This window comes from Protopterus annectens, chromosome 4.part1 (genome assembly GCF_019279795.1).
Source record: "Protopterus annectens isolate FY-2018-M chromosome 4.part1, PAN1.0, whole genome shotgun sequence".
In the NCBI taxonomy this organism is placed as follows: Eukaryota; Metazoa; Chordata; order Ceratodontiformes; family Protopteridae; genus Protopterus; species Protopterus annectens.
The window spans coordinates 305,518,697-305,534,256 of record NC_056734.1 but is presented as its reverse complement, the minus strand read 5'-3'; the positions used below and the strand labels follow the sequence as shown (position 1 = coordinate 305,534,256).

Genomic DNA, 15,560 nt, shown 5'->3' with positions numbered 1-15,560 from the left:
ATGCTATGGAGTAAAGCTGGAGGTTTTTTAGGTGGTTGGTGTAGGGCATTTGTTTGAGGCCAGTAATCCTCTTTGTGAGGTACTTCTGTGGCCTTTCCAGCCCTGCAGTGGGGTTTGTCACCCTCTGTAGTACTGGCTACTATGGTGATTCCAGTATGTGTTACATATGTCATGGTGCCACTATGGGTGTCTACTGTCTGCTGCTAACATTCAGCCACCCAATTCCCTTACATGCTCACATCCATACCATAGATACAGGTAACGACACATTCTACTCCATTTGGCAATTGGTACGTTGATTGACTTACCTTGAGGGTGTGCCAGACTTGCAGATGGTGCTGGAGGGCTGCCTATGTCAGATGCATATAGTACACTCCCTATACATGGTAGAGCACAGGTAGTGCCATGTTTGGCATCCCTTTTACTTAATGCATGAGTCAGAGAGAGGAGTCATTCCCTGGGTTCCTACTGTGTCAGTGTATGTGCTATGCGTTGTCTCTTTGCCACAGCCTTGGCATATTGGGCACGCCTCCATCTTCCTACTGGGGCAGGCTCAGATTGTTCCTCCTCTGAGTCACTCTGTTCCTGTGCAGGCCTTGGCATTGGTAGGGGGCTGTGTGGCCCTGCTCCATGCTGTTCCTGCTGCAGCTGTTTCTGCAGGATCATATTGTGTAGCATGGCACATACCATAACAATTTCGGTACATGTAGATGATGAGTACTGCAAGGCTCCACTGGATGTATCCAGACACCGGAACTGTGACCTGAGCATCCCAAACACATGTTCTATTAAACGTTTGGTCTGTGCGTGTGCCTCATTATGGCATTCTTGTTCAGGTGTGTGTGCATTTCTGATGGGTGTCATTAGCCACAGCTCCAGTGTGTAACCAGCATCCCCCACTAGGTGACAGTAGGGGATGTCCCCTTTGGCAAATCTCTGGTACAGCTGTGTCGGATGCCATATGTGGGAATCATCATAGCTTCCAGGACAGCCAGAACACACATTCATTATAATGCCCTGGGCATCACATATGACCTGGCAGTTGATGGAAGGGATGCCCCTGCAGTTGATGTAGGCCCTACCCTAATCACCAGGTGGTGCTTTGATGCATATGTGCGTGCAGTCTATAGCATCCACTACCTCAGGGAATTCTGCTATTTGGTGGAAGAAATGCATATTGCTGGCCAACACCTCATGGGTGTTGAGGAAAAATACTTGCCCACTGGCATGTGCTGACATGGCATCCAGGAACTGGTGGAATACTCTGGATGATGATGCCTGTGAGATCCCCATGATATTCCCAGTTGAGCTTTTGGAGGTACCTGTGGCTAGTATTCCTTGGCCTACACATACCTTGGTATCCACTGGTCAGTTTGGTGTGTCAGGTGTGGCCGGCACATCTCAACAATTTTCAGTAAGAGGTCTCTGTCCACCCTATAGTATTCCACTATCTCCAGCACATGTAGCCCCTGGTAGGTTACCCTGGGTCTGTACACTCTTCTCCATCTCCTCACTGTGAGCTGATCGGCAGCACTCACATCCTCACCACCCTCAGCCTCTTGCACATGCTGTTTTATGTTTCCTGCTGCAGCCCTTCTCATTTTGTAGGTTTGTTTGTTAAAATTTCCCCGCTTGTATACACCAGTGATGTAGAGTGTGGGAAAAACCAGAGGGGAAGGTGTTTGCATAGTTTATAGTAGTGTTCTGGGCTGGGCTGGTCTGCTGCCTGTGTAATTGGCTGATTCTGATACATTTCACCTGCCAGCTAAGCTAGTTCTTCGTGATTACCTTTCTACGGCTGCTTTCCTTTCCCATTGCCTTCCTGTTTAAGCCTGGGTGTGTGTCGCACAAACAGAGTGCTCAAATGTGCACATTGCTGCTATTTCCTGGTTTAAGTTCTTTTTTCTTCTTGTAAAACCGGTGCATGGCATGCATACCTGTTTAGGCTTTGTAAAGAGTGCTAGGCAGGTTTAGACACACCCCCTATCTTAGCTGTGTTAAGCTGGGAGCAAACCCGAGCCACAGGGCTCCAATCTGTTTACAGTAATCCTGACACACACACCCCCATGATGTCACCTAACTCCTAAGCTTGCACTAAGCTATTCCTACTCTTACACTGTTGGGACCTAACTCACATGTTGGGGAAAACTGGGATTCACTATCCTTCCCCTCATTTGCATAGGATTGCCTGCTAATGCATAGTTACATGTCTCACACTGAGCCCCCCCCTTAGCAACCACTACTCACTGGCCATGTTGTCTTCTGCTTGCCATTGACTTGCATGGCAGAATACTGATTTTAGTTAGAATGCTTAATTTAGGTTCATTTTGATATTTCCCCCCCATCCCGTTTGCACGCTGCTGCCCTACGCTTAAACAGCCAAGATTGACTAAAAAAAATAAAAGTTGATTTTTGTATTATTTTTTACTGTTTGCAATACCAATGGCCCTATACTTTATTTGGAGCTGTCACAGCTCCATTTTGGATTTTGCAGAAATGTACTCTGTTACTAACCGAGTACATTTCTGTAGATAGCACTAGTCCTGCACGGACGGTTGCAAGCTTCCTGAATTGCACAATCACCTCATTTGCATAGATTTCTCCTGCAAATGGGGTGATGTGCATACAAGGGCTTAATCTGTGTAGGATTAGTGCAGGAGCACTCATGCGTGCCCCTGCAGGCTGTTCCTGGATCGCAAGGCAGACATATTGCCTGCTTGAGCTCCTGCACCACTGTGCAAGCTATAGAGAATCCGGGGGACAGTCTCTGTGTTCTGGGTTCCAGTCTTCCAAAAAAGAAACCTAACAAGCCGTAATAGATAAACCAAACCATAACATTACCTCAATGTATTTCCCTGATGCACCTCTGAATATTTGTGAATAAGTCTGCAGTCACAAGCAGACAGAAAATAAAATAATTATTCTCTTTATATAAATTTTCTGGCTTCTCACATGGAGGTGTTATAGGTGACAGAGTACCTCAAATAACAGAGGTAAAACAGGGTAGGCAAGTCTGGTTACAGAGTCTGCTACTGAAACTGAAACCTTATTTTAACCTGGTTTCACACACAAGGTGTTGTGTGGAGTCAGGTAACAGGCACTCCTTAACGTCCAAGGAGATTAACCTGCAAGGCTGAACTCTAAGAGATTGATTTAAAGGGGTAATTCAGAATTGTATAGAATCCTGTTTTTTAACTTTATAAATCTGTATTTTGGTAAATACTGGACAGCTGAGAAGAATGTACTGGAGATTTAGAATTTTTTTTTTAATAACTCATCATGTGCTAATGTTATGATGTGGCAGAAAGGATGTGGAAAGAAATAACTTATGACTTGGGTACATGAAGGACATGAGAATGCTACTTCCAGTTTAGCTATATATCTGCACTTAGGTTTATTCTTTCTCCGACAATAAGGAGTTGCCAGTGAGCATGAGGTAGTTCTTACTTAATATTAGTAGTCGGGCAAAAGAAAAGGTACAGCCAGTGTGTGTGCTTCCATGGTGTCAGAATGCAGATAGGCTGTCCAAGTGCAATAGCTTATGGGTAATGTGCTAGATAGATACAATGATAGTATCTTTAAATGCCTTAAAGTCTGTTACAAGATACAGCAGTGATTGTGACCCGTTGTAATTCAGTGTCCTGTTAGAATCCTCACAATTTCTTTTGTTGACTCATAGTACCTAATGTGAGTTCAAGTATACTGTGGAAATCTCCCCAATAAAGCAAAATACAAAACAGGTGTCCTATTACAGTTTTCACAGTTCAGTCAAAAATAATGGGCTAATAGCTACAATGTTTTTAGCAGTAAGGTAATCAGGAATTATTTTACAATGTTCACAGTACAAATCAGTACAGCTCAGTTAAGGAAACTGCTAAGCTAGTTGCATTGTTTTGGCAGGAAAATAGGAGTGGCATACCTTATAGGCATGAATGCATCAAGCTTGCATGTGTTTTCTGGAAGCTCAGCCAAAGCAAAACTGGCAAAAATAATTTTCAGTCAGCTCAGTCAATACATCTTGGGTGATGGCTCAATGCACTACAGCATAATAAGGACAACATAAGTTATAGGCAAACAAAGCCATAGTTAGGTCACCTGGTGCACCAGGTAGTCCTTGGGCACTCCTTGACTGAAAGAAAAGCTCATAGAACTCTGAACTGAGGAAAAGAGGGATGCACAAACTGCTTTCTTCACTTACAAATATCTTAAGTCTGTTAGTAACTGTTGCAAGGTGAATGCATAAGGTATTTGTTACAGCAACTAAATATATTAATTTGAGAAACCATGATATCAACCAAGGCAGTTACTCTACTTTCATCCCCTAACAGCTTTTGTCTGGGGCAATCACCTTCATTGACCTTCTCTAGTTATGTTTCTGTAAGCAAGAGGGCAACAAGTTGTCAGGTGCTATCTGGTAGCAAGTAATGACAGTGGGCAAAGATCTATAATATACACAGCTATATAGTGTGAGCAACCCAAGCTGTGGCACTTGAGCTGAGCCAGCAGTTGCTATGCAGATGCTCAGTGAAAACAAAAGAACAATTGTTTATTCAAACACCACCAAAACTAGATGGACAACTAGCTCTGGTGTTCAGAGCAGTATGGTAAGGACACTCAAGTTATAAATGTAGATGACACAATACAACAAGTATTAGCTAGTAAGTAGACAGAGACTACATTGTTGGGTGCCATGGAAAGTGCACACTGGCTACAGTAAAAGCTGGGTTAGTGCAGCAGATAAATGCTGAGATGCACAGCAAAAATAAGTAAAATGAAGAACTAGTCACTTATAAGCTGCTACTAACCTATAGTAGTACTAACAAGTTAATAGGAGACACAAGTTTAGTAATGTTTGGTTTCCTTTTTTTGTAAGTTAAACCTGCAATGCACTAAATACATAATCTCAAATAGCTGAGCAAACAGAACCAAATTAATTCAAGTGTAGCAGATAAAGTAAATAAGTCACTATCCTGATTGTGTTCTGATTAGTTACACAGTCAGAATAAGTAGCTTCTAGATCTAATGTTTAGCATCATTGGCTTGACACAAATAGGCACTGAACTACACAGTACAATAAGTACATAAAAGCAAGATAAAGAAAACAACACTAACAGACCAGCAGCCAATATTGTGTAATAGGGTTAGAAAGCCAAAAAAAAAAAAAAAGACAATTTGTACCTCTCATTTTCCCCTATAACAAGTTAGCACTACACTGTCTTAAAAGAAGAATTAAAATCAGCTGACCACAACCAAATTAATTCAAGTATAGCAGTCAAAGTTAATAGGTTACTTCTGTGGCTGTCAATGGACTGGTACAGGTCACAGTCAGTAAATGGTATATCTGATGTCCAATGGGTAAGTGCTTGGCACAAAAAGAGTTGCAAACAATGAAATATCTAATACCATCTTTAACCTGTTGCCACATCACTATTACTTAAATTCTAGACTTACACAAGTTCCATTTTAAATGTGTATTTTTAAAATCACAGGTTAAAAAAAAATCAACTTTCTTATATCAGACTACCCAGATTATGGAATCAGTTACCTCTTTTTATTAGGTCTCCAAATCACTGATCATTTTAAAAGACAGTTGTATACTTATTACTGGGACAAGAAATGTGAAGTTAATAAAAGCTGGTTACACGCTTTTAATACCCAATGTTAGGACCATGAGTCTGTTAATGACCTAATGGCTATTAGACACTAACAGCTTAGGGCTCCAATGGCAAAAGAAGGAAGATAAGTAAAAGAGATGGGGAAACATCATTCATTACATTCACCACAATCTCACCTCTCTGGGGCCATCATTGTATCACGCTAGAAAAAACCAAATGGCTTCTAATAAAACAAAGATCTAACCTTTACTATCACAACTATATTAACTAGTCCCCAATTCACACATTTACTCCCCTGGCAGCTAGACTTCATGGAGAAATCTCTCATACAACGTCGGACAGTACTCACAAGCTACACCAGCTCTCATTACCCCCAGAACCAAACTCCACAACACTGCACGTGCTCTCTCCTCTCAGAGGCATCTACTCTTTGGGGAGGTGTCCCCACTGACATTAAGGAAATCAGCACTTATTCCAAATTCAGATTGCTACCCAAAAAGCACTTCTTCATCAAAGCCGAATGCTCCTGCTCCAACACAGGACATCTCTCCAAACCTGTTTCCTTTCCTAGTTCCTTCTTCTTCTCTCTCGGCATTCACCGTAGATTTACCCACTGCAGAAAATACTGTATATATTATATATTACACTCTTTGGGCGGCCACGGTGGTGCAGTGGTTAGCATTGAAGAAGAAGAAGATTATATATTACACTCTTTATTGTACATTGCACTGTGCTTGTTAACTGGAATGGTAATACACATTTTTTCTATGCAATTAGTCTGATCTAGCTTGTTATTGCTTACATTTGTCTCATGACAAAACGTGCTGGCCTTTCTGAATGGCATATTCGTATAGCTGTTATTTAATGGCAAAGCAGCTAAAGGGTGATCACTTTCAGCAATGCTGGATGCTTCTTCTGAAATTATTTTTATGCAGTCTCTTGTGTAAGTATGTCTAGTTTTGATAATCTCGTACCACTTTACACAACGCAAATCTAGTAACATTTCATAGTACTCAGGTAAATACCTAATACATCTTCAAACATGTTATGTCTAAGTAAATGCTAAATACTTTGCAGAGTGAGACTGATGACTTACCTGTAAAGCCTGCTTTGCATGTACAGTTGTAGCCTCCAATAGGGTAATACAGTCTGGTGCAGGTGGCATTTGGAGAGCATGGCGACTTTAAACAGGCATTATAGGAAGCTGAGCAACAAAACAGTCATAAAAATTATTTTTAGTACATGACTGAGCTTAATCTATAATTAGCATTTAAAATCTTTGTAACACATACTGTGTTCAAAGCAACTTTTGGTACACTTGACTGATACTTTAAATATAACTTCTAAAGTAATCAATGCCAAGGCTGAATTAACAATAAAAACTAATTAAATATAGATCAGTTTCAATATCAAAGTAAATACATAAGTGCAGTTATAAAAACTTTGTTAAAAGTTCAAGCTGTTACTGTCTATTACAAATATGATATCAATCCCCAACATTAATTTGCTCTCACTTCTTAGTCAAGTATGTTTCATGATAACGCTATTATAGCAATAACCCACACCTAGGTGTGGATAATGTTGGATTTACCCACGGTTGGCGTGGTTTGGTCATGAGGGCAAAGCCCGAGTGGCCAAACAAAGCCAACCGTGGGTAAATCCAGCATTACCCACACCCAGAAGTGGGTTATTGCTATTATACAATGACATTATTTAAGGAAAAAAATAATTAATTTTCTTAAATAATGGCATTGTATAATGCCTCCTTGCTGCCCTTGTGCAGCTGTCTGTATTCTGCGGCAGTTCTGATGTACTGCGCATGCGTACGCCTACGCAGTACATCAGAGCTGTGGGCAAAAGCAACGGAGAAAGCAAGATCTCCGTTGCTTTTTACAAACTGTTTTGCTATGTTAAATGGGTTTAACATAACGAGACAGCTTTAAAATAAGCAACGGAGATCTCCGTTGCTTATTTTAAAGCTGTCTCGCTATGTTAAACCCATTTAACATAGTGAGACAGGTTTAAAAAAAAAGCAACGGAGAAAGCAAGATCTCCATTCTTTTTACACACTGTCTCCCTATGTTAAAGGAGTTTAACAAAGCGAGACAGTGTTTTAAATAGACATACTAATGGAAAAAGTCTGGGCAACTGGACCTTTTTTCCATTAGTATAACCCGATTTACAACATGCACGCTGACCAATCAGCGTGCACGTTTTGGAATATTAATGGGGGGGGTCATGGTATAATGATAAATTTTCCACCACTCTGTGAAACATGATTTCTCTAATTAAGATTCAGTTATCTAAATTCACTGACAAATATTTGAACTATCTGAGATTTCCAGAAAATGTCTCAAATTTAAAAAAAGATAATGTACACACACACACACACACACACACACACACACACACACACACATGAACAAAAGCATAAGAAGTTCTTAATATTTCACCTATTTTTAGTCGTCCTTTTATGCACTGTATGCAGTTGACAATAAAGTATAATTTTACACACACACACACACACACACACACACACACACACACACACACACACACACGCTTCTGAGTAATGCAGGTGATCATGTTACTAGCATGTTTTAGAGTTACAGAGTCATGTAAGCTAAACAGCCATGAAATGTAAAACAAGATGAAACAAAGCGTCATCATCTATAGAATATCAGCTGTCCCAGCAAATGTTACTTCAGTGCACTATTTACAGTAGCTAACTAAAATCCTAGCTTCACTTCCATAGCCAGCTGCTGATTGCTGTTTGATATGTAATTGTGAGTCTGACAGTAGATATCAGCTTATCCAATTTTTCTTGGTAAGCAGATGGCTGTGTGGAGTGTGACGGAAATGATAAGTAATAAAAGGTTTTTATAATATCTTCGATCCCAGTTGGCAGCTCTTGAAACAGATCACTAAAAAGTACATTTTGATAAAGGTTATGACCACTGTCGTTGATCTATTTGGTCATGTGACACACATCAGACATACGTTATTAGTAGATTTCTGACAGATATGAAGGAATCAAATCAAAAAAGCTAATGCTTTAGACTGCTGGCTGAATCCATTCTTAAAAAAATTATTTTCCAGTTATGGGGGGTTGTTATGACAGATAAAAATTAATAGCAAGTCAAAACACTGTTCAAAGAAAGGAATGAAAAAATGGGGATAGTTGGTTTTGCAATATTCAAGACCCTGAAAAGAAAGCAAGGATTTGTAAAAGAAATGCAAGGGGGACAATGCTTAACTGAGAAATGAGAATATGTAGTGATCAGTTGCCATGGACATGGAAGAAGGCATTTTGGAGAATGAGAAAGAAACACAATGGTAGAATTAACATATTATAAGGTAACAAACATGAAGTGATATGACTAACTGGCTTCTTATTATAGGAGCAAATGAAAATATCATGCTGACTGAGAAGCTCGGATGAAAAAATGGGGTACACAATTTGATGGAAAACTCAACCAATTGAATAAGACAAATTCAATTTAGTGCTTTCCAGAATGGTGATTTCAATGATAGGCTTAAGTTTTTATTTTTTATTTTATTTTTTCTAATGGCAAAATTCGAACAGACACATGTCTTAGAGTGAGATTCAAGCTGGAGCAGACTTGTGGTTCTAATCCTGTATAAACAAAAAAAATAATGGAGGCCTTGATAGAGCAGAATTCCAGAAATACTAACTCCTACAAAGCAGAACAGTGGCATGTCCGTTACAGCTACTGCCTCACTCCCCCTGATTATCTTGCTCTGATCCTGGCGGAGCTGCCTTAACTCAGAGTCTGCACGTGTTCCCTGTATGAAATGGGTTTTGCTGGGTGCACAAACTTTCCTTCACTTACCAAAACCCTTATGCTAGGTGAATTGTGCTACTCTAAGGCAGTGGGAGGTTGGCATAATGGTTAAAGTGTTCACCTTAAAGACACAAGGTGCATGGTTTGAGTCTCACGTGGGGTAACTGGCTAGGCTTAAAGTGGCCCTTAAGGATAATTAGCCTAGTAATAACCAATGGACCTATGTGTGTGCCTCTGCATATGCACATCAGTTAATCGGTACCATTTTTGGAAATGGTACTTTGCCTATTATGAATGATCTAATTCCTCTGTGAACCTGAATAGGATAAACAGGGAAGAGAAGAATGACTGAATGAAGGGATGACTGAACATTTTGCAATGTAATTTACTGTGATGTGAAAGGGGCAAAAGCATAAAAAAAATAAACTCCACAGAATACCTGTTTTTATAAAGGAAATAGAATATAAGAGGAAAGGTGGAGCACTTTATTACTTTACAGAGGAAGGGAAATAAGGGGAACACATTGGCTGTACTTGGCAGAAAATTAGAAAAGTAGAAGGTAAAAAAACAACTAGAGGTTAATCGGTCTGTGTCATATTATTGATTTTTTGGATACTCAAAAAAAAAAATATCAAAGAGACCATAATACTGAGTTTCCAAAAACACGAACATCAAAAATAAAACATAAAAATGTACCTTTTCTACCCTACCATATCCACTGCAAACTAAATAGACCAACTGAGATTGCACTACAGTGAGGAAAAGGGTAAATTTCCTGATGCTCATTGTACCTCGATCTCCTTTCAAAAGCTTTGAGTTTTCAAAATCTTGATCATATGGTCTCGACCATATAGAGTTTGAGTTTCTGAAAACTAGATCAATTGATAGGGACCTATATATATATATATATATATATATATATATATATATATATATATATATATGGGTCTATATGACTTGGTCGACAGTTCATATGATCGACTGTTTATTTGGTCGACAGTTCATTTGATCGACAAGCATTTGCCCCCTTTCCCAATGTTGTGTGACCCTGGAGTTGATATATATAGTTAGGGGGGGGGGGGGGGCACAGCCCCCCACATTGGGGGGAGTGGGGTGCGACTCCCCCCACCTAAAATGCTTGTCGATCAAATGAACTGTCGACCAAATAGACAGTAGATCATATGAACTGTCGACCAAGTCATATAGACCCATATATATATATATATATATATATATATATATATATATATATATATATATATATATATATACATATATATATATATATATATATATATATATATATATACATATGTGTATGTATATGGGTTTACTCACTTTAGTCAAGTAGCCCGTGTGACTGCAAAATGTCGACATGTTATCATGCAGACATAAACCGAGAAATTACCTTGGCATATGCAATTTGCAAACCAAAAAAAAACACATTATCGACCCTCCTGCACCCACTGCTATGATTTGCTGTAGCTATGGAGGTGAACAAGAATGAACAAGATAATGGAAGATCTTCTACAGAAATAATCAAGTATAACAATTTTAATTTTTAAAGATTTTTAATAAGACAGAAGTCTAACTATGAGATCACTCAGCTGGGGCTGCGTATGTGGAGCATGAGCAAACCTACCTCCAACCAACAAGAAAATAATGGAGGGGGCAAAGGGGCTGAGAGGGGACAGGACGGGACAGCAGGAAAGGGGACAGGATGTGAGGGGAGGTGACGGGACAGGAGAGGATGGGAGGGTACAGGAGGAGAGGGGACAAGACAGGAGGGGAAGGGGACAGGACAGGAGGGGAGGGGACAGGACAGGAGGGGATGGGAGGGTACAGGAGGAGAGGGGACAAGACAGGAGGGGAGGGGACAGGATAGGAGGGGAGAGGATGGGAGGGGACAGGATGGGACAGGTGGTGACAGACGGGGACAAGAGGGAAGGGGACAGGACAGAACGGGAGGGGAGGATCCCAAAAGGGATGGTTCAAGTGCTGTGTTATCATGTATAATATTGTTATAAAGTGGCATCAAAAAGAATAGTTGATGCACAGAGCTCATCCTTAGGGCTTTCCTGCTCAACACAATCCCTCACTCATTAACTATTTAACAAGACCAGAGTATTTGAGGGGGGTTTATTTAAACTGAAGGCTTTAACTGATGCTAGTGATGAAGAGGACAGCCTCTAAGAAGAGCTCAAACTTTTTTTGAACAATAGGGTAAAGGTTAAGATCTTTTGCAGGACTGAATTTGAATTCAGGTTAAGGGAATGATGAATGATTCTGAGTGAGTTAGTATTGACCATTAGTTATAATCTACCAAATTAACCACACCACCATGCGAAAGAAAATTGTATCTGCTGATATAAATGGCTCAGACAATGACATTCTTTCTTTTGATGCCAAAAGAAAAAAATGATTGTAAATTCTTCTTGCACACTAGTCATATAAATTCATGAATCAATGTGGCAATGTAACAATGCATGACAAAGGTCTACATTTCTGCAGAGTTGTCCTCCTTTTTTTGTTTTTTAGCAGATTTATTAAATTCTCATTTGTAAAACAATGACATAGGCAAACCTACAGTAACAGAAAATAAAGCAAACCATAATGACATTTTTCATTGTTTCCTGCCTTGTACATACATTTCTTGTTAATAATTATCTTTGACTGCAGCATTACATAAATTGCTCATTTCCTACACAACCTCTGTCCTCATCCTCCTGAGTGTTATTCTGCATGCATTGTTCCCACACACTCCATTTTTCTTATGCAATCTACTGCATAAGAAAAATCCTGCCTCCACTTCTTTCACCTTTTACAGTATGCATTACTTCAGTTACACTTGGTTTAGATTTTGACTTCTATTTTCTAATAATTGCTTTTTTGGCAGCAAATAGCATTAATGTTGCTAAGTCTCAGGTCAAAAGAATAATTTCCTTATTTATAACCATTTGCTTCTCCAACATTTCCAACAAAGTGCTCAGTAGGGAGTTTTTAAAATCGGTCAACTTGTTACATTTCCAAAAACATGTTCCCCAATTACCTGTATCTTTCTAATCACATCTGCAATATATGACATCTATGTGAAAAAAAAAATCTCCAAAGTCTGCTTGTGGTGTAAAAATACATATGCAAGCACTTTTCCTAGCACAAATCCTAAACCTTCTAGACTTTGTTGCTTACTTGGGAGCCATACATACGTCAGTGTTATTATCCTTTAACTGAGATGTTAAGGTGAGCTGGTGGCAATTCATATAGATGTCAAGGATGCCACAGCAGTTATTTAATGAAGAGGAATAGAATTGCCAGATATCCTGATTTATTTACTTAATTTACTGAAATGCTGCTAATGCAATACAGAATAATAATACACTGTCAAACTGTTTCTCTTCATTAAGAATCTTGTGCCCCACAACCAGTCTTCACCAATACCTGAATAGTTATACTAGCACTAATACCTGAATAGTTATACTAGCACTAATACCGGAATAGTTATACTAACACTAATACCTGAATAGTTATACTAGCACTAATACATGAATAGTTATACTAGCACTAATACCTGAATAGTTATACTAGCATCTCCTAGTCACATACATAATTTTATGACAATGCTACACCCCCACCTCTATAATTCCAATATAAACCTTATGGTAGCCTCATATATAATTATCTATGATTCCTCTTTATATGCCACCTCTTAGCTATAATATTAACCTTTTCTGCCCTATCTAACTCCTTTCCTCACCTCCATTTCTTTGAATTCCTAAACGCTAATCACATAATCTGTTATCTGTTAGACAAATCAACTAATATGCCTCTTCTAATGCTCAATGTTCAACATCTAGTAATGAATAAGTATCTGTTATATGTAATAGTTTGGCTTTATTTTACATGAATGTAATCTCATAAGCAAATGAATGTGTAATTGTTAATGTATATAACTTAATGTCTGTTCATGTATATTATTGAATGTTGACCTCCATCAGTACCCACTAAACAAAATAATAATTGTTGTTTGTCTTTCGGCTTTTTCCCGGTAAGGGGTCACCACAGTGGAACTCCGATCCGCTAATGATTAGCAGTAGATTTTTATGAAATGCCAAGGTGGCAGCTCGACCCCCAACGAAGGCACGCCCATTTATGCACGCATGTCTTTCGAAAGCTACCCAACCACGGGGAGGACATGCAGACTCCACACAGAAGGCACTCCCAAGCCAAGCCGAGATTCGAACAGGAGAACTTCTTGCTGTGAGGTAACAATTCTACCGCTGTGCCACCACGGCACAATCAAAATAATAATAATAATAATAATAATAATAATAATAATAATAAATATGTTTATATGTGTGTGTGTGTGTGTGTGTGTGTATATATATATATATATATATATATATATATATATATATATATATATATATATATATATATATATATATATATATATATATATATATATATATATAAAACTGTAAATATTGACCACACAAGGGGCCTGGATTGGATCAGCTTACTAACTTGGTTATCAAATATGTAAGACCTAGCAGAATGTTGTCGTGTAATGAGAAAGGAATATATACCTGGCCCTTCTGCTTTGTTAAATATTGGTAATAGCTGGGATGGCTGAAATGATGGTGAACTATAACTGCAAAACATGGACATTGTGTGGGTTATGTTGTAATATACTCAGGTGCTGGAGACCAGTTATGGGGTGAAGATCATGTTTTAAATGGCTTAACCATTCAGCTTCATGTCTTGTGATTCTTAAATATCGTATTTTACCCTCTGAGTTAATGCAATATTTTTTTATTACTGCTGCATGTTGCTATTATTGTCATTTTTAGAATTTTTATTATTACTGTTATTATTACTAAAAAACAAAAAAAATTCTCTTGGAGTACCACATCCTATCTGCAATAAAGAAAGAAATGGGCCATTCTCAGATCACACGATCACACCCCCAACACCTTCTACATCTTGCAGCAGCCCTTTTTACCCCCTCCCTAAACTATGCTTCTGCCAAATAGTTTAAGAATACTGCAAATGAAGAGCTTTACATACCCTGTATGTACCCTAACCAAAAACATATTAATTAAGCGCTCTATCCCAACCCCCAAAAACATTAGGTAGTGAATGCATGTATAGACACAGGCATAAAAGCACTATAATGACCAGTGTGCATGTGTGTGTATGGGGGAACATTTATGTGTAATTGTTCCTTTGGTTACTGAGATTACTCTTGTGAATTATTATAATAGCTTGTGTGTATCTATATATGTGTGCGTATATATATCTTTCAAGCACCTCTGTATAGAGTATTTATGTGTTTATGTTTACTTTTCAGTGATTATCACATATATTATCTTGCTGAGTTCCAGAATTATTATTTATGTAAATGTTGATTGACATGCATAAAGGAAACTATCTTAAAATAAATTAATTAAACACAGTAATCTCAGAAATGTAAAGGGGTTAAATAAGAGCTGCAGATATTTTATGCAGAGGTAACGAACTATAACTTTAAGTAATTAAATATCACATCATTAATAAAGTAACACACACACACACACATACACACACACACACACACACACACACACACACACACACACACACACTAAAATGAAAATACAGTTAGATGAGGATGACTTTTAGCAAGATGACATCATAAATAGCTGCATGTATTCCAAGGTAACAAATACAGTATGAGAATAATGCAGCTATCCCTTTTTGGGGTTGTGTGTATGTGAGTGACAGTTTGTGTACTTTACATCATGATTCCCCCGCTTTGTACTAGCGCTATAACAGCTGTGCCATAGCACCATGTGCATGGTATATAGTTCATTACACTGCACATCCTTACCTGCTGTATATTCTTTCCATTTTTCATGGATTGGGTTATTGACATGTAGGGAACAAGCCTTACTGCCATGTGCACCCTTCAAATATAGAGCTGATTGGTAAAGTAAAGGATGCACAGTTGACCATGCTGTGTACCTTTGCAATGTATTACGCACCCCTATGTACAATCTTCAGTTCTGGAAACACAGAGTACTTGCTGTGTCCTAGCTGGTCCTTTAATTACGACCTCAGCTCATTGCACTCCTCAGGTGACTCTGTGGCTCAATCACGA

At 38.7% G+C, this 15,560-nt stretch overlaps 1 protein-coding gene across 1 annotated transcript in view; it reads right to left on the bottom strand.

The window, feature by feature from the left end:
- LOC122800838 (neurogenic locus Notch protein-like) overlaps window positions 1-15,560 on the bottom strand; it is a gene marked incomplete in the record, with an annotated part of 809,298 nt that overhangs the window by 421,413 nt on the left and 372,325 nt on the right. Inside the window, 1 exon segment of the mRNA XM_044070145.1 lies at window positions 6,712-6,819. Coding sequence (XP_043926080.1) covers window positions 6,712-6,819 — 108 coding nt within the window.